Source organism: Eulemur rufifrons, chromosome 30 (assembly GCF_041146395.1).
Source record: "Eulemur rufifrons isolate Redbay chromosome 30, OSU_ERuf_1, whole genome shotgun sequence".
Lineage (NCBI taxonomy): Eukaryota > Metazoa > Chordata > Mammalia > Primates > Lemuridae > Eulemur > Eulemur rufifrons.
Window position 1 is genome coordinate 108,912,715 of NC_091012.1, and position 27,935 is coordinate 108,940,649.

At 35.9% G+C, this 27,935-nt stretch overlaps 1 protein-coding gene across 5 annotated transcripts in view; it reads left to right on the forward strand.

The window, feature by feature from the left end:
* The window catches only part of CASK (calcium/calmodulin dependent serine protein kinase), a 363,551-nt gene that overhangs the window by 303,358 nt on the left and 32,258 nt on the right, over positions 1-27,935 (forward strand). For 3 of the 5 annotated variants that reach the window (XM_069464106.1, XM_069464108.1, XM_069464105.1), the window contains 6 exons: positions 819-899; positions 7,289-7,477; positions 16,702-16,780; positions 22,815-22,900; positions 24,016-24,084; positions 26,741-26,809. In XM_069464106.1, coding sequence (XP_069320207.1) covers positions 819-899; positions 7,289-7,477; positions 16,702-16,780; positions 22,815-22,900; positions 24,016-24,084; positions 26,741-26,809 — 573 coding nt within the window. The remainder of the gene's footprint in view (positions 1-818; positions 900-7,288; positions 7,478-16,701; positions 16,781-22,814; positions 22,901-24,015; positions 24,085-26,740; positions 26,810-27,935) is intronic. The other 2 variants (XM_069464109.1, XM_069464107.1) reach the window with 1 other exon arrangement.

Sequence of the window (27,935 nt, forward strand, 5' to 3'; positions counted from 1 at the left end):
CTTGTGTATTCTTAATTAATTAAGTCTGCTAATAAATTAGTATTCTTCTTTAAATTGTTTTTATTTGCACCTATGTCATTCTGACATTTCTAAAAGGAATTAACAGTGCTGGTTATATAAAACAAAGTTTCTTATTAACTTTTAGTACAGATTGATTTTGATGGTAAGTTTGGAAAAAGATATGTGGAGATAGTCTCCCATTAAGTTACTTAAACCTGTAATAAATATGTGTTACCGGCTTGTCATTTTGTTTGTATTTTTCAATACCCTTTTGGGTTACAGTTGGCAGACTATTATAACAATTTGTTTCATTTTTATTACCATCAATACCATTCTTTTATACATTAATAACCTTTGAATAAAATGAAATATTTTTTCAAAATAATTGTTTTGCCTGTCATAAAAGCCCACTCATAATGTTTAATTTAAAAGAATTCCAGGGCTGGGTGCAGTGGCTCTTGCCTGTAATCCCAGCACTTTGGAAGGCTGAGGCAGGGGGACCCCTTGAACTCAGGAGTTCAAGACCAGCCTGAACAAGAGCAATACCCCATCTCTACAAAAAAAAAAAAAAAAAAGAAAAGAAAAATTAGCTGGGCGTTGTGGCACACGCCTGTAGTCCCAGCTACTCAGGAGGCTAAGATAGAAGGATCACTTGAGTGTAGGAGTTTGAGGTTACCATGAGTTATGATGATACCATTGCACTCTAGCCGGGGTGACAGAACAAGACTCTGTCTCCAAAAAAAAAAGAAAAGAATTCTATATTTTGTAAATCTGGTGTCATGTTTACACTATTATATTATATCTTGCTTATTTTTTAGGTATTGGAAGAAATTTCATGTTACCCTGAGAATAATGATGCAAAGGAACTAAAGCGTATTTTAACACAACCTCATTTCATGGTAAGTAACAAATAAACTTCCATAGAACTAAAATATCACTTTCAAAAGAAGTTTTTAATAACCCTCATAAAATACAGCCACTTTTATCCATATAATATCAGACTGTTAAGATTACAATACCAGGTAATATCAAATACTTTAAGATTCTTTTGTTTACTTTGTGTCAAAACCGTAAAAATGCTGTTTGTGAAGTGGCTTTTCAGGGACAGACAAGGGATTTACTTCTTTATGGGGCAGTCCTTAAGTCACTGGAATTGTTTATGTTATTTAAACCACAAAGAGCTGAAATTAGAGACAATTTTTACTAATAAAGGTTTCTCCAAACCTAGGTGATATATTGGAAGAATTATATTTCTTGTTTGACAAGTCAAAACTCTTGCTCTTTCTTCATTCATATTTCTTCATTCACATTTCTACTGTATGGAAAATGAGAATAGCACCTGTATTTAACCAATTATAAATCTGAATGGTTAAACAAAGCTCAAAATACATAAGACACTTTTCTGTAGAAAAAGGTCCATTAACTTATCTACTTAACTGCAATTCAAAAACACAATTACAGATGGAAATTCATGTTGAATATAACATTTTTAAAACATTAGCCATATTGGTATATGTGGAATGTATGTGAAAAGTGGAAGATTCAGCTGACTTCCCTTTGGGACAAAATCTGACTTAAAAGCCCTGTTCTTATTACCGCTATTGCAGGTGATATTTTTAAAATAATAGTATAGTATGTGTATCAAAGCACTTGCCTGTGAGTTTTGATATACATACTGTTTTATGATATACTGTTTTAAAAACTTTAATCCAGTACTGAAATACATTGTTTTCCTCAAAGTAACCACCTATAAAGAAGCAATGACCATATTGACCCTCCCTAACTCTCCCATCCAAGCATTAAAGGCTGAACTCAAGTATAATATAATCTTTGACAGTGTTTGACTTTATGATAGCAGCACTATCCATTGAGTTACAGGTTCTATGCCTGTGGGTGAGTGCATTTTTACAACTTATGTATATAAACACAAAATTCAGTTTAAATCCCACCTCTGCTGTCAAAATCTCTCCTAACTCTCTAAAATCTACATTGAACTTTCTCTTCTCTCTTTTACACTTATTTGTATTCACCTGCGTAACATTCTAATACATGCTGGCATACTGGAGTAGATCCCTTCCCCAGTGAATAGGCTTGGGCAGTTCTGTGTCCATCCACATCTCAGCTCAGTTTTGATGTTCTCATTCAACTTATGACCTCGTTTAGTCATTGTTGTTATCTCTGTTTCACAGAGCAGGAAAATGAAGCAACTACATGCCTTTATTAGTATCTTCAAATTTGAGGAGTCACAAATATCAGGAGTTAAATTACCCTTCATATTATCTTATTCACTGATTGTTTCATACATGTAGGCCAGATTATAATTCATTCCCCTTTAGACATTATGTCTTCTATAGTAAAAAAAATGGTTAAGGCTGTTAGTTCAGATGACCTGGGGAGGAACTCCAGTGTTGCTGTCCTATCACTGTGAACTCTGACTCTCTGAGCCAACCTCATCGAATTGGAATAAGAATTAAGTAGATGACATATGTACTGTGCTTAGCACAGTGCCTAATGTATGCTTAATGCCTAATAAATGTTATCTAATAAATGTCATTAGTTACCCCATAGTATCTATCATGTATAGCGTATGTAGTAAGTTCTCAGTAAAATATCAAATTGATTAGGAACTTGCCCATTTGCAGACAGGTTAACCTCTCCTTGACTGAGCTGTGCAGTTTTGCATAGGTAGAAACAGGCATATAATAACTTTGAACAGGCCAGGCACAGTGGCTCATGCCTGTAATCCTAATACTCTGTGAGGCCAAGGCAGGATTGCTTGAGGTCAGAAGTTTGGGCAGCCTAAATAAGAGCAAGACCCCATCTCTACAAAAAATAGAAACATTAGCCAGGTGTGGTGGCACATGCCTGTAGTCCCAGCTATTAGGGAGGCTGAGGCAGGAGGATTTCTTGAGCCCAGGAGTTTGAGATTGCAGTGAGCTATGATGACACCACTGTACTCTAGCCCGGGTAACAGAGTAAGACTCTGTATCAAAAAAATAATAATAATAAATTTGGACAGACCTGTCTATCTGTAAATTGCTAAGTATCCTCACCTCAATTCAGAAAATGATATAGGGCCATTTGAGACCAACAGATCTTTCAAATTTGAAGTAAGCCAAAGAAATTAACAAATACCCAAATAAGAGCCTTTTTTAAGATTAAAGGGTTTTTTCCCCAAAAATCATTAAGGCTCATATAGCCCCATGTCTCACAGCTTCTAAGCCTTGATTTGTTTTGCTTTCTGAAGTCAGATAGAAGTTAATATGTGCATTGCTATCAGTAAATATTTTCAGAAATAAATCTCATAATTTCTTGAATACCTAGCTAGGTGCTTAAAAGATGTTTTCATTCATTTATCAAATATATAAATGCCTACCATGTACCAGGCACTAAGGATCTGGTAGTGAATAGGACAAACTAGATCCCTGCCCACATGAAACTTCCATTCTAGTGGGGGTGAGTTGGGGGTTGGGTAGGTGAGGTAGAGACAGACAGTGAGCAAGTAAACTAACAAGAGAATTTTATGTAGTGATGATAACTATGAAGAAAGAAAGGATAATGGGGCAGAGATGATAGTAAAGTGGGAGCTGCTTTAGATAGTCAGGGGAAAACCCCTCTGAAGAGTTAACACTTGGGCTGAGACTTGTTATATGAAAGAGCCAGCCCTGTGAATGTCCAAGCGTGGGGAAGAGCAAATACAAAGGCCCAGAGGCAGGAAGGAGCTCTGTAGGTTCAAGGCACAGAAGTAAGTCCATTGTGGCTGGGATACAGTAAACAAGGGAGAGAGTGGTACAAGAAGAGGCAAGAGAGGTCAACAGAGGCCAGACCAAGTGTGGCCTTACAGGCCGTGGTGAAGAATCTGGAGTTTTCTCTTGATTACAGTAGGATGACACTAAGTGATTGCAAGCAGGAAGATATTATCCAATCCATGCTTTCAAGATTGCTAGGGCTGATGTGTAGAGAATGGAATGTAGGGGGATAAAAGTTAAAGAAGGGAGACCAATTAGGAGGCTGTTGAGAGAGGTGGTAGAGGCTTGGAGAAAGATGAGGATGGTGGAACATGGGCAGACAGAGGTTGGAAATGGTTGAATACAACAGGACTTGCTGATGGTTGGGATGTGAGGTGGTGTGATTAACCCCATTTTACAGTTCAGAGAGGAAACTGTGCCCTAACCAGGTAAAGAGGCTTGCTTAAGGTCACCTACCTAGTGAGTGGCCTCAGTGAAGTTCAAACCAGATCTTGCTGGCTCCAAAGCCCATGCTCTTAAAAGTGGGTTGATTTGTAATGTTGATCAGTTTTCTTATAAACTTAAGTTGAGCTCAGTGGTCATTTCTAAATAAACTTATGTGTGGATAATGTCCCAGGTGGGAAATATAATTCTGAGCTATATATACTATATTAAATAAACTTTGAATGCTGGAGCATTCTATCTTATAAGCAGTTTTTAAATCATGGTTTCAAAATCTTGATATTTTAAAAGAATATTAATAGCCAAAGGGAATCCTTTAATTCATATAATTTTTTTAGTATGCCAAGGTTTGGGAGTTATTCTTAGCATATTTATAATTTCACACTTATTTGCTTAGTTATTTGGATTTTTCTTTGCTTTCTGATCATTATAGCATGAGGATTTAACATTAAATTACCTGACACTGAAAATACATATACTTGTAAATGGTTGCAGTAATTAAAGGGAGAGTAAATAATGGTAAATTTAAATGATTTTTAAAATCTGTATCTTTAGAGGTCATGATAAAAACATATTATCTCACTGATTACTTTTTCAGTTATTCCATTTGAAAGACTGATTTTTTTAAAAGGACAGGTCCTTTGCTTATTGCAGTTATAAAATATGAAACATTAAAGATAAATTCCTTGTGTTTTAGCAGGATAGAAAGTTAATGCTTTAATTTCTGTCTTTAAGAAATAGAATCTAGAACAGAAGATTTTTAAAACAAAATTTGCTTCCTGTTTTTCCAAAAACAATATGGTTAAAATCCCTTTGGGTTGTCATGAAAGTTTCATTATTAAGTGGTAAATTTTATGGTTTGTAATTCAAAAGTCAGAGGAACCACTTTTCAAACCTAAAATTCACATTTTTTCTATTCATTTTGAAGTAGTCAGGTTTTTTTCACTCTAGTCTGAAATTCTTAGCTGTCTTGCACGTATCCTTACTACAATACAAAAAGTGAAAGTGTTTCTTTCCTATTACATGATTCTTATGTAATTAAAACTAACAACTTTCAGTTTAGTAATAATTGCTCAGTCATACCTCATAATATATTTGAAGAAAAATGTTCAAACTTTTATTTTCCTGTTTTTTATTTTATATATTTTTTAAGCTTTCAAAAAAGCCATCTGTAAGTGGCCCCGTTTTTTTTCTGTTTGCATATGAATTAGAGCTTTGGGTTAAGTTTCATTTTGTGGTAACAATCTTACAGTGGCAAATTGTGGTTAATATCAAGTATGACCTTATTTGGTGACATAATTTGAGCATTTTTCTTTTAAAGTTCAATTTGAGTATTATGATTGTGAGCTTATCCTTCCTTATAAATAATACATTAAATACAAGTGTTTGCTTATATAATTGAAAGGATAAATAGAAATCATTTGCAAAAAGCAGCATAAACATTTTTTTCAGCCCATATAATTTTAAAGAATGGCATTATCCTGATAAAAGCTTGGTTGTCTGTTTACCTGACTATACAGCTTCCAGTCATACAAAGCATGTTATTAAAAATTCACTAATTATGGAAGACACATTTATAGTTGATATGATGAATGTGATTTTAACAAATGAAGTTTGCCAGTTTGCCTGTTACTGATTTTGGCTTTTTGCCCTAAATCTTAGTCTCTTCATTGGTCACAATTAAACTGGGAAAAGAGTGATTTGCCCACATAGCACAAGCTCCACCTTTGGACTCAGAATTACTAGTGTAGGGTGCAATCAGGGTAGTGGTGAGGAAGCCAAGGTCTCCAGGGCCATTGTGGAGCCTTGCTTTCAAGCTATGCATTGCTGAGTGCCCCTTGGCGTCCCTCACCCAAACCTGTTTAGACCAGCAATCTGAGAGTGTAGAAATATCTGCCATTTCCACTAGAAAGCCAAATGAATACATTGCTCAAAGCATATTCTCTACTGATGACAAATCAGCACCATTCTTACCCTTTTTGCCTTGTGTGCATGCCTTTAAAATTAAAATAGCCAAGTCATGACTTTGATAAGCCTTTTAATTAAATAACTTAATTTCAGATGCTATGGGTTATACTTTTAAAGCAATTTTAATTGCATTTCATTATCTGCAGATATTTCATTACCACACAGATCACAGATTGAAGCAGAACTAAATTTATAGTTAGAAAACAAGAAAATATAATGTGTATAAAGCTCCAAAATAATACTGAGCTGCAGATTCTCTCTGAAACAGAAATGTTCAAATATTCATGCTTATTAAAAAGTATTTTTTATGCTGGCACAGAAAGTGTGAGTGGAAGGATATCCCTTTGTAGAGAAACGAGGAATGTTTATTATCCAAGTTCACTGAGATGATATATACAGAGAAAGAAATCAAATACAATTAAATACAAAGAAATCACTTTTTCTTTGTTAATGACCTTTGCAAAAAGAGGTCATCGTAATTGTCAACTTATTTTTCATTCAGGCAAGTGCTCCAAAAAATAGAAATGAACAAAAATATTTAATATGTTTGATTTTAAGCTCTATATCATATGTGATATTTTGGAAAATTATATTTTTAAGGTACATTTGTATTTTTACTTCTTTTACTAAATTATATGTTACAAATTATCTTCATCCTTTGGGTTATATAAAAGTCTTATTGTTAATACCATGGACGAAAGATATTTGCTCAATACATCTTTAATTACACTGTTTTTATTAAATTTGCTTCGATTTTAAGCCCCTGCACAAATTTGCCAGGTCTGTTTACAGATAATTCTTTCTGCTAAATTATTTGAAATTGCATTGTGTCTGCCTTTATTTGAACAAGTTAGTTTGGTGCATTTTCATAGCATCAGACAACACCTCTGACCCAAGTAATCAACAAACACATATATTCATTGATTCATTCACTCATGCATTCATTCATGTTTTTAGAAATCCATTTATCATGATTATTTGTCACAAATTGAGGTATGGTTATATGTAGGTATAACACACTCTTTAAAGGAGCTATACCTTTGAGAGGCAAAGAATATCTATGTTTATAGAATAAATTTCTGCTGGAATGGTAATGTTATTAATATTTAATTTTCTTTATAAAATACTAGGCCTTACTTCAGACTCACGACGTAGTGGCACATGAAGTTTACAGTGATGAAGCTTTGAGGGTCACACCTCCTCCCACCTCTCCCTATTTAAACGGTGATTCTCCAGAAAGTGCTAACGGAGACATGGATATGGAGAATGTGACCAGAGTTCGACTGGTACAGTTCCAAAAGAATACGGATGAACCAATGGTGAGTAGGAAAAGAAAGTTTTCTGTATTCTCATAAAATCCCATCATGAGTTAGATCATTTAACTTCAACCTATGCTACTAGAAGGTGGGGAAGGAAGGAGGACAATGGATAGCTTTAAAGAAATCACTTTCCAGATCTTCAATCCCCCCTGCCCTTCTTTCCTAGAATTGTTCCGCCTGACACCATATCTTAAGCATGCTGGTTCTCTCTCTCATCTCTCCTTGCACAATTGCCCTTCAACCAAAACAAAAAGAGAGAGAGAGAGAGAGAGAGAGAATACTGATACATTACTCCAGAGTGTAAAAACCTCTGGGGCAGCAAACAGCAAAGAAAGGGACAATTTGAAATATTGGTATTGGTGTTGAGGCTACTATTGCAGTAATACAGGGGAGAGATGATGGAACTCTGAACTAGAGGGATGGATGTCAAGATGGAAAGAAGTGAACAGATGTAAGAAATAATGAAAGAGTAAAATCAGAAAGCCTTAATGGATTGACAGGACTGAGGAAGAGGCAAGGATCAAGGACAACCCTTAAGCTTTAGGTTTGTACAATTGAATGGGCAATGAGACAGGGAACATCTGACAAGTTCCAAGTTTGGAGGAGAAGTCATATCTTTAGGGGAAAAAAATTCAAACTTACGCATTCATATCTTTTCCCAGAGTGCATAAAAGGGATATAGAAAAACAAATTACCTGCTTTAAAAAGTTGCCCAAGGCTGGGCGCGGTGGTTCACGCCTATAATCCTAGCACTCTGGGAGGCCGATGCGGGAGGATCGCTTGAGATCAGGAGTTCAAGACCAGCCTGAGCAAGAACGAGACCCTGTCTCTACTAAAAAAATAGAAAGAAATTAACCGGACAACTAAAAATATATAGAAAAAATTAGCCAGGCATGGTGGCACATGCCTGTAGTCCCAGCTACTTGGGAGGCTGAGACAGAAGGATTGCTTGAGCCCAAGAGTTTGAGGTTGCTGTGAGCTAGGCTGACGCCACGGCACTCTAGCCTGGGCAACAGAGTGAGACTCTGTCTCAAAAAAAAAAAAAAAAAAAAAGTTGCCCAGTGTCCTTCCAGATTAAAGGAAGAGGTACAGAGCAGTGATTCTGTGACCATGATTTCCAGAGAGCCCTCAACTCTAGATATTTCTGGTCATAATTCTCATTTACTGTATATAGTTACCAGTTAGACAATGTTGCAGCAGACAGGGAACATGCAGATCACCTCACCCTTTCTGGTGCTCTCCAGGCAACTCTTTGGCTTAAGAGCACAGCAGCTTTTGGGTGCCTTGGGCAAATCACTTCATGTCAGTGGGCCTCAGTTGACTCATCTCTAAATGTATAGTTGACTAAATGAGCCCCAAGATCCCACCTAGCTTCGAAAGTCTAATATTTCATTCACTCATTTAGCAAATATTTGTTAAGTCCCTACTAAGTGCAAATCACTGTATTAGATGCCAGTGATTTAGTGGTAGATAAGATACGGCTCCTTCCTGGAGCTCATGTTCCACAGGGCTAGCTACATTAAGCAAGTAAATTTGCAGCTTAGCACAGTTTGTGTAACAAGCCCAATTATGACAGAGCTTGGAAGGAAAGAAGGCTATGTCAGAGAGGCAGGAAGAAGAGGTGATGTTCAGCCAAGCAAAGCAGACAAGAAGGTGGAAGGGACTATAAAAAGGAAGCCTCAGAGTGTCCTATGATCATCATGTTCTGAAGCAGCCCAACAACTGTTGCTTAACCTTTTGTGTGAAGGCTGACTACATAAAACTTAGACTGAGTACAAACAGAAAACTACATCCCTGATGGGCATACTTACAGCCGTAACTTAAGCATTATAAAAGATATCCATATAACAAAAACATTTGTACCCCCTTAATATTTGAAATTTAAAAAAAAAGAAAACTATATCCCTGAGTTGCTTTTTCAGAAAGCATAAAGTAGGTTTGAGTCTCCCCTAAAAACCTCCTTCAAAAATCCCTTCTCTCTTCTGTCTTCTATGATCCTAGTGAAGGTGTATATTTCTTCTCTTTTTGACTGGTTGCCATGAAAACAGGAATTATTTTGTGTAAAATATAAAATAGGTATTTTCAATAATAGAGTATGATTCTCTATTATATTTAATACAGCTTTATTTGCTTGCTTAATTGTCTTACTCAAAGCATTATATTACTGTGCAGGATGTTCCTATATGATCTTTTTTGCTTTTTGAACCCTCTGTAATATGTCCGCTCCCCAAAGTGATATACTCCCATTATACCCTTTGTGTTCCCATTCATAGCATCATACTTGTAATTATTTATTGATTGGGATTCCCATAGTTGCAAATGACAAAGACCAAACTTGAACTAGCTTATACAATAGGGAAAAGGCTTATATAAACAAGGAAAGGCCAGGAGTTTAACACCCCCCACCCTTTCAAACTGGTAGGTTCAGGAGTAGATGCCTAACCCAAGCTGGGCCAGTCCCTTCCCTGGAATTTATGAACTTGGCAACAGAGAGAACATGAGTCAGTTTCTCTCTACAGAAAAATGTTTGGGGCAGACAGAATAATAAATATTAACTACAGTTGATTTGAGGTGAACTTTTCCTAGCCACGAGAGACCCTTTCTGTCTCATTTACTTCTGTGCCTAGCAGAGTGCCTGCCTCATAATAGATTCACATTAATGTCAGTTGAATGTATACAATGAATCTTTTAGTTTCAGGGGTAGGACCTCTATTATACTATCATTTCCCTTATGAAATGAGATTTGACTTAACATTAATTTACAGCATTTTTCCAGGAACACTCCTCTTAGTAGCTATATAAGCTGATTGAATGTACAAGTTGGAAATGAAACCTGAACATTGCAATTGAATGTTGGAACTAAAAACGTTTTGATAAACCAATTTTTCACATCACTCACCTACCACTTCTGAGAACTGCAAAATAGGAAGCATGCAAAGTTATATTTTATGGCATGTCCAAGTTAAGTTAGAGTATAAAGTCTCAGATATTTTTATGAAGCTTTCTGTCAGACTGTTATTCTCCAATGAAAAAGAAAAATCAGAGTCCCTACCCTTCACCATCCAAAATTCAAGGCCACTTTTCACTGAGGGAATTTGTTATACCTACAAAATGAGTGCAATGTGCACTGTCTGGGGAATGGACACGCTTGAAGCTCTGACTCGGGGGGGGGGGGAAGGGGTGCAAGGGTAATATACGTAACCTAAACTTTTGTACTCCCATAATATGCTTAAATAAAAAAAAGCACAGATTTCTGGGCTCCATTCCAGGCCTCCTGAATCTAAATCTAAAGAATAGGTTTATGAGTCAGCATTATTTAAAAGTTCCCCATGTGATTCTTAGGATCAGCCAGGTCTAGTGCTAAAATATGTTTATGAATACTTGTTTTTTAATAGTGAATAACTGGAAAACAAAAAGTAATCTACTCTGTATGAGAGTATTCTGGCATTAAATATGACTGTAAAACTTTCACTTCTGGCCAAGCTGAAGTAACAGACACCAGATTTACCCTCTCATCTAAAACAACCAAAAATATAAAAAACACAAAATTACATGAAAGAACAGTTTTCAAGATATTGGACAGCAGGCAGCAAAGGACAGCGATCCCTAAGAGACAGGAAACAAACAAGGTGACTCATATGAATACCCCACCTTAAGAGATTTTACAGGCCACAGCATAGGGAGGGGGAACTGAGGCAGACCAGGCAGACTCCCTGAATTGAGAAGACAGCTGCGAGTCTGGGGCGGGGGGGGGGGGGGGGGGAGAGCAACTAGAGTTCATAGGACAGAGTACTGAAGAGGAGGGAGCTGCACAGAGAGAGAATCTCAGAGATCTGTAGAGGGCCTCCCTTAAGTATTCAGCAGAGAATCAGTCAGTGCATGTATGAGAGGAAACTACCCAAAGCTGAGGAGAAAACCAGCCAAAAGGATTGGAAGGAACAATGTCCGACATTCACTACCTGTTTCCACCAGCCAGACTGAAAAAATTCCTCATTCATGGGATATCATGTAGAATGCTCAGGAAGGTCTTGCCTTAATAACGAGTAGTAATTAGCCCCAGCCTGAGAATTGCTCCAGACCTGCCTAACAACTCATGAAAATAAGACCCAAAGGATCAAACTAATTCCAAGCAACTGATCTATATCTCAGAACAAAGCTTAAGAATATTTATAGGACTACAAAAACATCAAGCATGCATCAAGGTAAAAGTCACAATGTCTGGCATCTAATCAAAGGTTACTAAAGAGACAGGAAAGTGTGACCTATAATGTGGAGAATTATCAAAAATAACACAAAACTGACACAGATATTAGAATTAGCAGGAAAATGCACTGTGGGATTAATGGAAGATTAGACATTTCAGGAAAAAAATAGTGAACTTGAAGACATAGCAATAGAAACTATCTAAAATGAAACACACAGAGGAAAAGAATTTTAAAAAATGAAAAGAATATCACTGAGCTTTGGGACAACTTCAAGTAGTCTAATATATGGTTAATTGGAGTCTGTGAAGAAGAGAGAGAAGAGAAAGAAGAAATATTTGAACAAATAATGACTGAAGATATTCCAAACTTGATGAAAACTATAAACTATAAACCCACAGATCCAAGAACCATGGTGAACCGCAAGCACAAGAAACATGAAGAAAACAATATCAAGATACATCATAATCAAACTGCTTAGAACCTGTAAAAAACAGAAAATCTTAAAAACAGAGCAAAAAGAAAAGGAAATGTTACATACAGAGGGACAAAGATAAGGATGACATCAGTATCTTCTCAGAAACAGACCAAAGAAGGATAACAATATCTTTAAAGTACTTTTAAAAATTCTCAATTTAGAATTCTAAACCCAGAAAAGTTATCTTTTAAAACAAAGGCAAAATAAAAACGTTTTCAGACATACCAAAGCTGAAAGAATTCAGCAGACCCACATGATAAGAAATATTAAAGTATATTCTTCAGACAGAAGGAAAATAATAGATGGAAATCTGAATCTACAGAAAGGGAATAAAGAGCACTTAAAAGGGTAACTACATGGGTAAAGCTATAAGTTCTTCTTATCACTTAAATCTCTTTCAAAGATACTTGTCAGTTTAAACAAAAACAATAATGTGTTTTGGGGTTTATGGCATATGTAAGAGTAAAATACATGACAACAATAGCACAAAGGTCAGGAGGAAAGAAATAATATACTATTATAAAGTTCTTTAATTATATGGGAATTGGTATACTGTTACTTGAAGGTACACTGATAAGTTAAAGATATATGCAATAAGCCCTAATGCAACCACTAAAACAAGACGAAGAGTTGTAGCTAATAAGAACACAGGAGAGAAAACAGAATAAAAAATAAATTAACACAAAAAAGGCAGAAAAAGAAGAAAAAGGGAACATAGAACAAGTGGAATAAATAGAAGTCAAATAACAAGAAGATATATTTACACCAAACTGTATCAATGATCATATTAAATGTGAATAGTCTAAATTCCCCAATTAAAAAGTAGAAGTTGTCAGATTGGATAAAAAGCAAGATCCAATTATATACTACCTGCAAGAACTACACTTTATACATAAAGACAAATAGTTTTAAAGTAAAAGGATGGAAAAAGATATACCATGATAACATTAATCAAAAGGAATCTGGAATGGCTATATTAATATCAAAGCATATTATCAGACCACAATAGGATTAAATTAGAAATGAATAACAGAAAGAAAAATCCCGAAATACTTGAAAACTAAATAACACAGTTCTGAATAACTCATGGATAAAAGAAATCAAAAGTAAAATTAAAAAGTATTTTGAAGTGAATGAAAATGAACCACAACTTATCAGAATTTGTGGGATGCTACTTGCTTTTGGAAAACACTCCTCAAACCGTGCTTTCCTCCAAACTCTACAATAATCAACACAGGAGACTTCTGTGACCAAATGTGGAGCTTTTCCCCACATACCAAGCAGCAGACACCAGCTGAGCATCCTCTAATTCAATTATGACACTCCAACACTATCTACTCGGAGATAGTGTCAGGTCCCACAGGTTGAAGGCTCATTTCCCAAGATTGATCTCTCCTCCCCACCAGTCCCAAGTCCAGGCCTTGGGAACTTCTGACCAACTGGCTTCCAACTGGGCTTCTCACAACCCGGTGTGGAGCTTCCATGTCCTCCCCGTGTGCACCACCCTCCAGAAACCTCCTTATGTTCAGCTATCTGGAAGCTCTCTGAACCCTCTTGGGTTTTTATGGAGGTTTCATTACATAGGCATGATTGACAACCATGTAGAAAGGTGATTGGACAAAAAGCACATGATCTAAACCCAGCAAGTCCTGTCTGTTCAGCATTCTTTCCTCCAGAGTATGGGGTAGGACCCTCTCTGGAATGAGGGTCTTTTGACCTACAATCAGATTAGAGTCCTGCCTTGGGCAGGTGAAAGGAGGACAGGAGAAGGTCAGAAAGAAATTCTGTTTCCTGAGGCCTAAAGTGCCCCAACTTCATAACAAGGACTAGGGGAGTTATGAGCCAGACACTGTGGACAAAAACATATACACACACACACATACATACATACATATATCATAACACCACACCACTAAAGCAGTACTTAGGGAGAAATACATACCACTAAACACCTATATTAGAAAAGAAGAAACATCTCAAATCAGTGACCTCAGCTTCACCTTAAGAAACTAGAACCTAAAGGAGTAAATTAAACCCAAAATGAGTAGAAGAAATAATAAAGATCAAAGTGGAAATTAATGAAATAGAAAACAAAAAAGTGATAAAGTATCAGTAAAACAAAAATAGTTTTTCTTTGAGAAGATCAGACTAACTAATCAGGGAAAATGCACAATCAGGGGAAAAAAGAGGGCACAAATTACCAATATCAGGCATGAGAGAAGTGGCAGAATCTGCAGATGTAAAAAGGGTAATAAGGAAATAAGATAAACAAATTTATGCTAATAAATTCAACAACTTAGGTAAAATGGAAAAATTCCTTAGAAGACAAACTACCAAAGCTCATTTAAGAAGGAATAAACTGAATTGCCCTATACTATTTAAAAATTCAATTTGTAGTTAAAAAACATCCCTCAAAGAAAACTCCAGGACAAGATGACTTCACTGGTGAATTCTACCAAACATATAAGAGAGAAGTAATGCCAATTCTATACAAACTCTTCCCAAAACGTTGGGAAAAAAAGGAATTTTTCCCAACTCATTTTTTTTTTTTGAGACAGAATCTTGCTCTGTCACCCTGGGTAGAGTGCAGTGACGTCAGCCTAGCTCACTGCAACCTCAAACTCCTGGGCTGAAGCGATCCCCCTCCCTCAGCCTCCCAAATAGCTGAGACTATAGGTGCGCGCCATCATGCCCGGCTAATTTTTCTATTTTTAGTAGAGACGGGGTCTCACTCTTGCTCAGGCTGGTCTCCAACTCCTGAGCTCAAGTGATCCTTCTGCCTCGGCCTCCCAGAGTGCTAGGATTACAAGTGTGAGCCACCATGTCCAGCCCCAATTCATTCTATAAAGCCAGCATTACCCTAATATCAAAACCAGATGAAGACATTACAAGGAAAGAAAACTACAGACTAGTGGTCCTCATGAATATACATGCAAAAATTCTAAACAGCATTTTAGAAAAATAAACCCAACAATATATGAAAAGGTTAATATGTGCTCTAAAATATAAACAATACAGAAAATATTATCATGGGCAGGCGTGGTGGCTCTCACCTGTAATCCCAGTTACTCAGGAGGCTGAGGCAGGAGAATTGCTTGAGGCCAGAAGCTGGAGACCAGCATGGGCAACATAGCAAGACCTCTGTCTCTTAAAAAAAAAAAAAAAGGAAAAGAAATATTATTATGACCTTTGTACCTCCATATAAGGATAATACCCAAATGCCTGAAGTGTTCCATATCTTTAAAAGAGAAGAATATGTTATGACCAAATAGGGGTTAACCCAGGAATACAGCTTTATTTATAATAGCCAAAAAAAAAAAAAAAAACCAATTCAATAAGTGAATGGATAAACAATCTGGCATGTCCATACAATGGAATGCTATTCAGCAAGAACAAATAATGAACTATTGATACATGCAGCAGTATGGTAGAATCTCAAAATAACTATGCTGAGTTTTAAAAAAGCAACAAAAAAGAGTACACACTATGATTCCATTTATGGACAGTGCAAACAAATCTATAGTCAGCAAAAGCTTACTCTCTGTCAGCTTTCTGACTGTCATATCAGTGGTTGCTTGGGAATGTGGTGGGTAAGACATAGGGGAATAGGAGTAAATTACCAGTGAACATGAGGAAACTTCTGGTGGTGATGAATATATTCATTATCCTGATTGCAGTGATAGTTTCAAATTATACACTTTAAATATATGTGTGTCAATTATACATCAATAAAAACTGGTTTTATTTATTTTTTAGAGACAGTTTCATTCTGTTGTGCAGGCTAGAGTGCAGTGACACAATCATAGCTCACTGCAGCCTCGAACTTCTGGGCTCAAGTGATCCTCCCACCTCAGCCTCCCAAGTAGCTGGGACTACAAGTACATGCCACCATACTCAGCTAAATTTTTAAAAAAATTTTTGTAGAGACAGGGTCTTGCTATGTTGCTCAGGCTTGTCTCGAACTCTTGGCCTCAAGCAGTCCTCCTGCCTCAACCTCCCAAAGTGCTGGGATTATAGGCATCAGCTACCACACCCAGCCGAAAACTATTTTAAAAAAATAATTGGCACATAGAGTGATATAATGGACATTGGAACTCAGAAATGGGAAGGGTGGAAGGAGATGAGGGGTGAAAATTATCTATGGGATACAATGGACACTATTTGGGTGACGGGTACACTAAAAGCCAAGACTTAATTAACTACTATACGATATATGCAGGTAACGGAATTCCACTTTTACCCCATAAATCTATTAAAATAAAAAATAATTGACAACATGAAAATAGTCATATTATAATTGGAAGATTAAAAAGCACTATATAAAATATATGTATACTATTATTATAGAAATAAAAATACCAAAAATAGTATTATTGTCATGGAGCAATTTTGTGTGTGGAGGGTAATGGATGGTCTTCTCCATTTTCCATATTTTCTTTAATGTTTTCTAACTTTTGTAATTAAAATTATCTATAGCAAAATTACAAATATTAAAAGATGTGCTCTCTCATAGTAATTCTTTTACTGAACATTTTTTTTTACAGGGAATCACTTTAAAAATGAATGAGCTAAATCACTGTATCGTTGCAAGAATTATGCATGGGGGCATGATTCACAGGCAAGGTAAGTTTCATATATATTTCTTTCTTTGCCTTCCTTAACTTTTTCTCCTGTAGCCTAGTGAAGAAAGTGTTTTTTATGATCCATATGAAAGATAGGTTTGTTATCTTTGATTTCAATCACTGTTGGCCTCCACTGGTTCTTGTTCATCTGCACATGCTCCAGCATATAGCAAATGAAAGGCAGGGTATGTTAGAGTTCTGTTGGCTGGAGCATCTCTGGATCATTGTTAGATTGTGACTTCTTACAGACCATGGGAGATAAAGCAAAGTATCGCATCAGGTCGCAGGATATAGAAGAGACATCTATTCTGGAATATTTGAGATACATATATAGATATAGATACAAAGTTAAATAACAGTTTAAGAGTTGCTATCTCATTCAGGAATGAGGTATGCTATTTATAAATGAGGACGTCACAGAGTTAGATGAATAATAATACAAAAATTAAATGGTGAGATAAGAGATGTCAAATTGATGATTAAATTCTTTTTTTTGTTTGTTTTGTTTTGTTGAGACAGAGTCTCACTTTGTTGCCCAGGCTAGAGTGAGTGCCGTGGCGTCAGCTTAGCTCACAGCAACCTCAGACTCCTAGGCTTAAGCGATCCTACTGCCTCAGCCTCCCGAGTAGCTGGGACTACAGGCATGCGCCACTATGCCCGGCTAATTTTTTCTATATAGATTTTTAGTTGTCCATATAATGTCTTTCTATTTTTAGTAGAGACGGGGTCTCGCTCAGGCTGGTCTCGAACTCCTGACCTTGAGCGATCCACCCGCCTCGGCCTCCCAGAGTGCTAGGATTACAGGCGTGAGCCACCTCGCCCGGCCGATTAAATTCTTAATACCTGCTACAGTAAGTGCAGTTATTCTATGGAGGGAATTCACTAAGAACTGAAGTAGACAAAGAATGATTTTTTAAGAAAGTGTAACTTCAGTTAACTCTCAATGATTTAGGCTTTTTTTTTTTTTTTTGAAAGGACTGAGTTATATGCACTAGTATTCAGAGGATGTTCCAAAAATGATTCTCCTGGCAGACTCCTTTTCTTTGAGAGAGGGTTATTTTTGTACTTGACACCTCTTTCCTTACCCGCCAGAGAATAAGAAGTAACACCCTAAGCATTTTAGTGCCTTATTCCCCTCTGGAGAGATGACCACTGTGTACACATGATGGTGTCTGGCATCACTGCTGCTTTCAGAGGGGTCTTTATAGGCATAGAGAGTATACAGCACTCTCACAGGAAGATGTTTGGTCTTAGATTCCAGTATGTATTTTTTGTTTGTTATTTTTAGTGATTTGCTATATATTAAGTAACATCATAAGATCATTCTTTCTTTAAACTCTCTTAGATATATTACTGAATTTGCTAGGACCTGTAGTCTTTAATAGAAGTAATGTAGTAGACATCCTTGTTCTGTTCCTGTTTTTAAAAGGAATCTCTTTCCAATGTTTCCCCATTAAGAATAGTACATACCTTTTATTAGAGCTAAGAAAGTTCCCTTATATTCTTAGTTGCTGAGCATTTTAATTGTGATTGGGGTTTGGATTAAATCAAACACTTTTTCTGCATCTGCTGTGGTGATTATTAATTTTTATCACCTTTGCATTTCGCAGATAAACCCAGCTTAGTCATTGTGTATTATCTATTTTATGTACTGCTGTATTCTGTGTGCTAGTGTTTTGTTTAGGATTTTGTTATTTACATTTTTGAGTGACACTTGCCTGTAGTTAATTTCCCTTTCTTGTACTTCTCTGTCTGATTTTACTTTCAAAGTTACATTAGCCTCATAGAATAACTTGGAGAGCATTCCTTCTTTGATGCTCTGCAAGACTTTCTATAATATCGGAATGATTCATATCTTGAAAGTTTGACAGAACTTGCCTATAAAAATATCAGCGCCTGATGTTTTGGTTTTGTTTTTTTTTTTTTTTTACAACTGCTTCAATTTCTTTTACATATATAAGGCCATCTAAGCTTTCTATTTCTTGAGCGAGTTTTGGTAAATTGCATTTTCCTAAAATATCTAAGTTTTTAAATATTATTGTAGAAAGCTTCTTCATAGTATTCTCTTACCTTTTTATTCTCTGCCTTCTCTATAATTATGTCCTCTGTTCATTCTTAATATTGTTTATTTGTGCCTTCTCTTTTTTCTCTTGATCAACCTTGCCAGAGGTTTGTTCAAAAATGTACTTCGGTTTTTGTTCATTCTCTCCATTGTATATTTATTTTCTATTTCATTGTTTTATAACCTAAATTTTTATTATCTCCTTCCTTCTATTGGTTTTGGCTTTTTTTTTTTTTTTTTTTTTTTTTTTTTTGAGACAGAGTCTCACTCTATTGCTCGGGCTAGAGTGCCATGGTGTCAACCTAGCTCACAGCAACCTCAAACTCCTGTGCTTGAGCAATCCTCCTGCCTCAGCCTCCCTAGTAGCTGGGACTACAGGCATGTGCCACCATGCCTGGCTAGTTTTTTCTATATATATTGCTGTCCATATAATTTCTTTCTATTTTTAGTTGAGACGGGATCTTGCTCTTGCTCAGGCTGGTCTCGAACTCCTGAGCTCAAACAATCCACCCGCCTTGGCCTCCCAGAGTGCTGGGATTACAGGCGTGAGCCACCGCGCCCGGCCTTGGCTAACTTTTTAAATTAAACACAGAGTTCATTTATTTCCAGTCTTTCTTCTTATATATGCATCTAAGTCTAAAATCTCCCTCTAAGTACTGTTTTATCTGTATCCTACCAGTTTTGATATGAAGCATTTTTATTGTAATTTAATTCTAAGTGTTTTTACATTTCTATTGATAATATTTTTCATTGACTTATAAGTTACTTAGAAGTGTTTTTTACATTCCACATTTAAAGGAGTTTTCTACATATCTTTTTGTAATTTACTTCTAACTTAATTGCATTGTGGTCAGAGAATGTGGGCTGTATGACACCATTGCTTTGAGGTTTGTTGAGACTTGCTTTATGGTATAACACTTTAATCATTTTTGTAAATGGCCCATGTGTACTTGAGAAGAATTTTTATTCTTTGTCTCATGCAGAGTTTCCTAGATGATGATTGGCTTGGAGTTGTTATTTTTATGTAAATCTTCTATATCTTGACTAATTTTTTGTCCGTTTAACCTATCAATAATTGTTAAAATATCCCATTATTATGGTAGAATTTTTCAATTTCTACTCGTAGATCTCTCCATTTTGTCTTATATATTTGAAGCTGTTTTATTAGGTATATAGAAGTACCTAGTGACCATTTCTAGTCTTAACATTTTCTAGTTAAAATCTATTTTACCTAGCACTAATATAATTATTCCAGCTTTATTTTAGTATTTGCTAGCATGTCTTCTTCCATCCTTTTATTTCCAGTTCTTCTGTGCTTGTAAGCTTTAGTGTGTCTCTTTTAAACATTTCCAAAGCTGAGTGTTTTATTTTTTAATGCACACTGATGATCTCTGTCTTTTAATGGGTAAATCCATTAATATTTTTTGTGATGATTTCTACCATCTGGCTTTTTAATTTATTTTTATTCCATTTTCAATTGATCTTCTTGCTCATATTTCTGTTCCATTTTCCCCCCACTGGTAGTTTAGAATTTCTGCACCTTATTTCTATTCTTTTAGTGGTTTCCTTGAAATTTTATCATTTATGTTTAACTTTGAATGTACTAAAGTTACAGTATCTTAATCACACTCCCGGACAATACAGAGACAGTGGAACACTAAATTAGATCACACTCCTTCTGATTTATATGCTCTTCTTTTGCCCAGTGTTCTAGTTCTATCCTATTTTAAATCCACAAATTTGAAATTAGTTTTAAAATATATGGTCATTTTTGTTTGATTTGTATAAATTTTTATGATTTCATTTGCTCACCATTCCTCCTTGCATCTCAGACCATCCTTTGGGGAGCAGTTTGATATTGAGAAGGCTGATGTCACTACAATTTCCCTTGCTTTGTAGGTGATTTGTCCTTTCTCGATGTTTTAAGATCTTTGTCTTTGACGTTCTACAGTTTCACTGTCTCTCAGCATGGATTTCTTTTTATTTATCCTATTCTTTCTGAATCTGTGTAATCATGTTTTCATCAGTTCAAGAAAATATCTTTTTCATATATTCTTTTTATTTTTTGTTTCCTTTTTTCCTCATTTATCTGGCATATGCTGTAGATAATTTTTTTGGTTGTATCTTCCAGTTCACTGAAACTGTCTTCAGCCATATTTGAACTCCTGTTTAACTAATCCATTCATTAGCTTATATCACCAGTTATATATATTTTTTAGAGGTACTAGTCATTTGTTTTTATTTTTATTTTCAGACCTGTCTGCTCACACCTGACAGTCTCTTATTGCATGCTCATCCTTGTAATTGAGTCCTTTATTTTTTTTCTAGCATTTAACATATAGCTATTTTATATTATATATCTGACCATTCCAGTATTTATCATCCTTAAGGATCTAAAGCTGCATGTGCTGTTTCTGGTGACTCTCACACATATTAGCTTGCCTATTATTTGTTTGGTGATCTTTGCTTGTGAACTCTTTGCTTGTTCTAATCAGGGGAAGTCCTGTGGGCCTAAACTGAGAACACTCGCTTCCAGAAAGGGTTTGTTCTTTGTTCTACCAGTTGCCATGAGGTGCCCACTGATCTGGGTCTTGGCTCCCTACAGGGTCCTAGGCTCAGCTTTCTAACTTGTTACTGGCCCAGCGCAGAGACTCCAGCTAGCAGGCATTGCTGTTCTGTCATTCACCCTTCCCACTAGTTCACCTCATCCTTAGTTTGCCACTACACTGGATCCTGCTCACAGGATCCTTTCATATCGAGGGGAGAGTGGGGATGAAAGTGGGAAAGGTTCTTAGAGATTTGTACTCCTTTTGTGAGACCAGTAACACTTGAGGGGTGCCCTAGGCAGGATAGAATTGTGAGAAAGGCTCTGAGTACCTAATCAGCCATGTTGGAAGCAAAAGTCCCTCAATTTTTATTATGTTAATTTTTTTGCAGGGAGGGGTGGGGTAGGGGACTAGTATGTTAATTTTTAAACATACATAGAAAAAATACTACAGTGAGTTCAAGTAGAGAAGAGTAAAGAACATATAATGCAGTGATCGCCCATGTACCCATAACCCACCTATAATTATTGTTACTCATGGGCACACCAGTTTGTTCTCTATTTGCCCTACTGCCCACCTCCCTGGATTATTCTGACACAAACCTCAGGCATTTTATCATTTTATTTATACATATCTTAGTGTGTACCTCTAAAAGATACTGTGAGCTTTTTGTAATGAAGCCAGGCCAGCATGTAAACATGTGCACAATTTATAAATAAGGAAGCAAAATTGTAAATAATATTCTAAACATTGGTTCTTGGACACTTTTTCCAGTTGAAGTACTATGGGATGCTGAAATGCCTACCAAATTATTATAAAAAGATTAAATTATGTTTAATATAAGTTCAGTGTTATATAGATATCATAATTCTTGGAAAACTGACAACCTTTATATCATATTTGGTAAATAATAATAATAGCAGTGAACAATGACGTGGTGCTTAGCATGTGCCAAGAATACGTGTGCCTTCTACATGTATTAAATTCATTTAATCCTCAAAAGAATCCTATGAGAATGAGTACCATTTTACACATGTGAAAACTGAGGCATAGAGAGTCTCAGTAACTTACCCAAGATCTCATAGCTAGTGAATGAGGAAGCTAGGATTTGAACCCGACAGCCCAGACTGAATCTGGAAGCCATATTTTTAAACCACTGTATATCCCACCTCTCTCAGAAAAATAAACAGATTTCCATGGCCGCTCATCAAAACTGTGCCTTCCACAAGTAGATATATCTGTTTTGGCGAGTTTACTATATGAGTTATTTAATCAATAATTCTGCTGCAGCCAAACTTGCACCTGTTTCTGAAATACTGGCCTTCGATATTCAACTTAATTTTTAAAAAATTACATTGCTGCCTCTGCATTTTATTACTATAAAAACACATACCATTTCATGTTTATAATTTTGTGTAATTTCTCAGGTACACTTCATGTTGGCGATGAAATTCGAGAAATCAATGGCATCAGTGTGGCTAACCAAACAGTGGAACAGCTACAAAAAATGCTTGTAAGTAAATGAAAGTTTTTCTTTTTCTAAAATTGACTTTTAGTTTGTTAGCTTGTTTTTAACACACAAAGGAGGCATGTTCTTTTGTAATCAGAGTATTTCTCGTACTGTAATTTGTGTGGACTTGAACTTGCACAACATTCATAAAACTGACAACTAGGAAAATGTCTATATGGAATGGATTTTAGAAACATTTTGCCTATCTTTAGCAATATGGGCTCTAACACTCTCCTTCCCTTCTTTACCTCCTGTGTCTTACCGAGCAGATGGTTAAAGAAAACCTTCTCAGTGTGTGTACATGGGAACTGGTTTCTCACTGACCTCAACTCTCCTGACATCAGCAATGTCAGAAACCTCTTTCCTGTTTAGCTGAGTCATAGCCAGCTGTAGTGGATTTCTCTACAGCACAGAGGGGAAGAAGGTCACCAGAGACCAGGCCATTTTTGACCATACATATCTAACATCTGGATTAGATATTAGACATTAGATTAAACCCAAATTAGGCTTTGGGTTTAAAAGAAAAAAGCAAAATGATGGACCCTTGCACCAATGGTGGACAATATTCTTTGTCATAGCAAGCAGAGGAAGTGTTTTGGAACTCTGGTCCCTCATCCCACTACAGTGTAGCACCCCTCATATTATGAATGTCTATTAAGTATGCAATAAGCACCACAGACTCACTACAATAAAAATAAAGCCAAAATTAATAAGTAAAATACAATTTTTATGGAATGTGCCATCATAATATAGCATACTAAATAAAATTTTTATGTAATTGGTCTATGGTCTAGTTCAATTTATGTTCACTTTTGAAAGGCATATCACTTAGAGAGTTCTGTATTCATGTCTATAAAAAGGTAGCATCGGAGGTCCATGAGACCACTGCTTTATCAACAGGGCAATAAGCCTTGACTTTGCTGGGCTTTTCCCAGCAAATTCCTCTGCTGTGAACCTAGATTGCTCAGTTCTCTGCTGTATAACTAAGTTTCATTTTAGGGCTGTGTACTCTCAGATGGCTTGCACTAACTACCCCCACGCTTTGAGTGGTTCCTTACATGATTTTAAGTGCAACATTGGTTTGTAAGAGAACTCTCCTTTTTTTTTTTTTCCTCCAGAGGGAAATGCGGGGGAGTATTACCTTCAAGATCGTGCCAAGTTACCGCACTCAGTCTTCGTCCTGTGAGGTAATAAGGCTAACAAACCACCCCCATCTCCTCTGAGTTCTTAACTAACTGTCTGCTGATGGCTGAATGTTTTGCTTTCTGGGAAATTGTTTCTGCCTGTGCTGTTAGATCACTGCACACCAATTTTACAACAAAGATAACGGAACAGAGTAGGTCCCATCCACCTACTCAGCCCTGCTTCCATGTGGATCTCCTTAGCACTTGAGCTTTTGGCAGGCTGAAATCTAAGCAAAATATAGAGAAGCTATAAACAATGACATAAGACTTAATTTAAAAAAAAAAGAGTCTCTGAGGGGAAAATAATAAAGACCATAATTGCAATAATATTTCCAGGAAGTACATTCACTTCTCTTATTAAGAAATCACACAGATAGTTCTTCTTTCCAAGAATCTCAGAAGTGATCTATTCCTGTTGAGATAGAGTTTGTTCAAGTAATTGTGACAGGTCTCTAGATGGATATTAAGTCTGTGATGAATTGATAATTGACTTTACTAGAGGGATATAGGCTTTTGCAACCTTTTGTAAAATTGTTTAAATTTGGAAATATTATGTGATTTGTAAACAAGTTTTCTAGAGTAATACAACCTCAAAGTTTCCTTCTTAAAATAGTTTTATCCTATAGAAATTTTAGTTCTTCCAACATATATTATTTAGTTTTATGTTGGTTATTAAATGAGATTCAAAAATCTATTCTTTTTATATTAGAAATATAAACTGGCATAAATGGTATCATTATTTGGTCATTGCACATTCAGCTTGAGTATTACTTATTAAAGCTCATTCTTTTCACGTGTATCTTCGAAGTACGTGTACATCAATATGAAGTACACATTTCCTAAAGTTAATTTTTAAGACTGATGGGTAACTTATTGGATTTGTACTTAGGAGACTTTGAAGGAGAAATTATAATACTTCTTCCAGTCTCCAGTGATGCTGTAAATTTCACAAGAAAAATCAGAGGCTTCGTATTTTTTTTCTAAACCTATTCAAGATATGTATAAGAATTTGTAGTTTTGTCAAGTATATTTTTAGTGAGCCGTGACAATTGGGATGTCTGTTATATCGGGCCTTGAGCTCCTCTTGGTGGCTTCTTATGGAACTTCAAGTAATAGTATATTTCAAAAGAAAATACAGAACTGCTTCTGCTCCAGGATTCAGATAATTTAAATTTGCTACCTAGAGCACAAACCTTGCTGGGAAAGAGAGAGTGTCACGTGTACATTTTATGTAAATAATTTTAATATTCTAAAAATCACAGATGTTCCTTCTTATCTGTTGAAGAAATTTAGTCAATACAATTGATTTTTATCTTTTTGGCTAACTAACCAGAAGATATTGTTAGTTATTGATATAACATAAATATCTCTTTTGTTTTTTAAGTGTTTGAATTAGTTTGGGGCTAGAACCAGTATTATACATGTGAATTCTATGCTCTTGAGTAAGAAGAACCCCTCCCCCGCTTACCTTCTTCACCTTTGAATAGTAGAAAAAATAATGATGCTCCCCTTCTAGCCCCACCTAACCTTTTTGACCCTCCTGTGCCCTGGCAGAATTCAAGCATATGATTGGACTCTTTCCAGCCAGGACAATGCTTTCCAAAAAAAAGCCTCTCTGGCCACCTGCATTTACATTCCCTAGGCCCTTGGTAAAAGAGTGAACCTCTCTGCCCCTCACCATGGCCCTACTGACTTGCGTCTCCGAGGGTGGCACCTGGAGATTAATCTTGCTTACTAACATTTGAGAACACTCCTCTAAGGGATCCCATTACCAAGTTTCAGAAATTTTCTTTGAATCATCTAGAATGAACAAATGTCTTTTGAGCAGACATGCACATTTCAAAGGCTTAGAAGAACTCTACTAAAGCAAAAATTGTAAAATACTTATTTTCTTCCTCTCCTTATTCTTATTGGTAAAGTTGATTTGGACACTAAGGGAATGGAACCTGGAAAAGACTGTGAGTGTGTAGAATAGTAGAAAGAGTGCGATCTAGGAGTGTGGATATAGGGAGAGTGGCTGTGGCTCCTGGGATCTTTGCCAGAAGTGTTATATTGTTATAGGCTCAGGATTTTCGTTTTAATCAATCTGTTAAAATGATCTTAAGAAACAAAGAATTATTCTCTAGTATATATCTCTCTTACCCTTATTAGTAATATTTATTCTAGAAAGATTCTAAGGTGATTACAACATGTGAAGTCTTTTTCTTAGGTTCATTTCTCTTCAAATTGAGTCATTCAGTAATTCTTGACACTGAGGTACCTAATATTAAATATTTTTCACAGCTTATCTTTAATAAAAATTAAGCAGCTGGGATCTTTGGCACTATAATTTTATAGTAATATTTGTCATCTTACGGTACTTGATAGGGTTTTAATATCAAGGCACTCTTCTGGGTCTCATGAAAAGAAAGCAAAGGTTATGGAATGTTAGGGACAGTAAAGAAATGATTAATGAATGGCACAGTCATCACAGTATGTGAATCTCAAACTGCAAATTTTTTTTCATACTTCTGTGAAATCATGCAAGTAAGTCAGTATGGCACCTTTACAGCTCAAACCTCAAAGGAAATGGTTTCAGACTGTGGTTGTAACTGTTGATGTAAATATCTCTGTTTCTGTGCTGGTGTTCTGTGTTAATGAACCTTGTGTCTTATTTCAGAGAGATTCCCCCTCCACTTCCAGACAGTCCCCAGCTAATGGTCATAGCAGCACTAACAATTCTGTTTCGGTAAGAACTCTAGCTCCACACAGCCAAGTGTGACAATTTTGTTGGTGCTCGCGTGCCATGAGTGTTCTAGTTACATGTGTTCAGTGGAAATACTGTCTTCTGCCGATATACAAAGCTACTACAGCTACAATGCAGTATACTCCTGGAAAATCTTTTTCAACATTTCCTTCTCATTAAAATCCCTTTAATTAGTTAAATCTGAAGAAATACAATTCAAGACTGCTTTGGTCATTCCAAAAATATTTCTATACCACCCCACTAGTATGTATGACTTTGCTTAAACCCATGCAAAGGTTGTAAATGGAAATTTGTTTAAATTTCTAAATATTTTCTTTAATTTGAGAAAGATAAAGAAATGTTAAGAATTTTGCAGAGTAGGCATTTGGGTATTCTCGGGCTTTGTAGTTTTCTATTCTGAGTGATACCAGCAACGTGTTTTAGTTTCCGCTATCTAAGTTTACGAATTGGTGTGCCCTCTGTTATTGTGGTACGTGCACATATTTTTGTGAATTATAAGCCTTGCCTGGATATGAAAAGCAAAAGGAACTGGCTTCAAACTGCACTTAAGCCACGCTGTTATCACATCTTTAACACAAAGTACTTGATATATTTGACTTAAACTTGGAATTTTACATTTTTTCAGAACTACCCATTTTGAAATATAGAAAGCATTTTTTTAAATTTATTTAAACAAATGGAAGCACTTATAGGTGCAGGTTTGCAATATTTTGGGGTAACCAAATCTTCTCTAAGTTGCTGATACTGCTGTTCATCGCCCAATTGAAATTATTGAGAGTTCTAATAATGCAGCAGTATTCATATTCCTCTATCCTGACTTAATTTGCCCTTTAAGAATATATCAACTTTTTTATCAGGTAAAATTGTAAGTAATTTAGAGATCATCTCGAATGGAATGATATTCTATTAGAGAAATTATGGAAGAAAATTATCTATGATTTTATTTTCAACTTTAAAATAGGCTACCAAAGGAATTCATTTATAACAGTTAACAATTAATAGTTTTAAGATGGTGAAAAGCCATATACCCATTGAGTTTTTCAAAATCTAAATGGTTACAGTGCCTAACTTGAAAAGGGCAACAGCTCTTTTTATTTTGGGGTGTTTT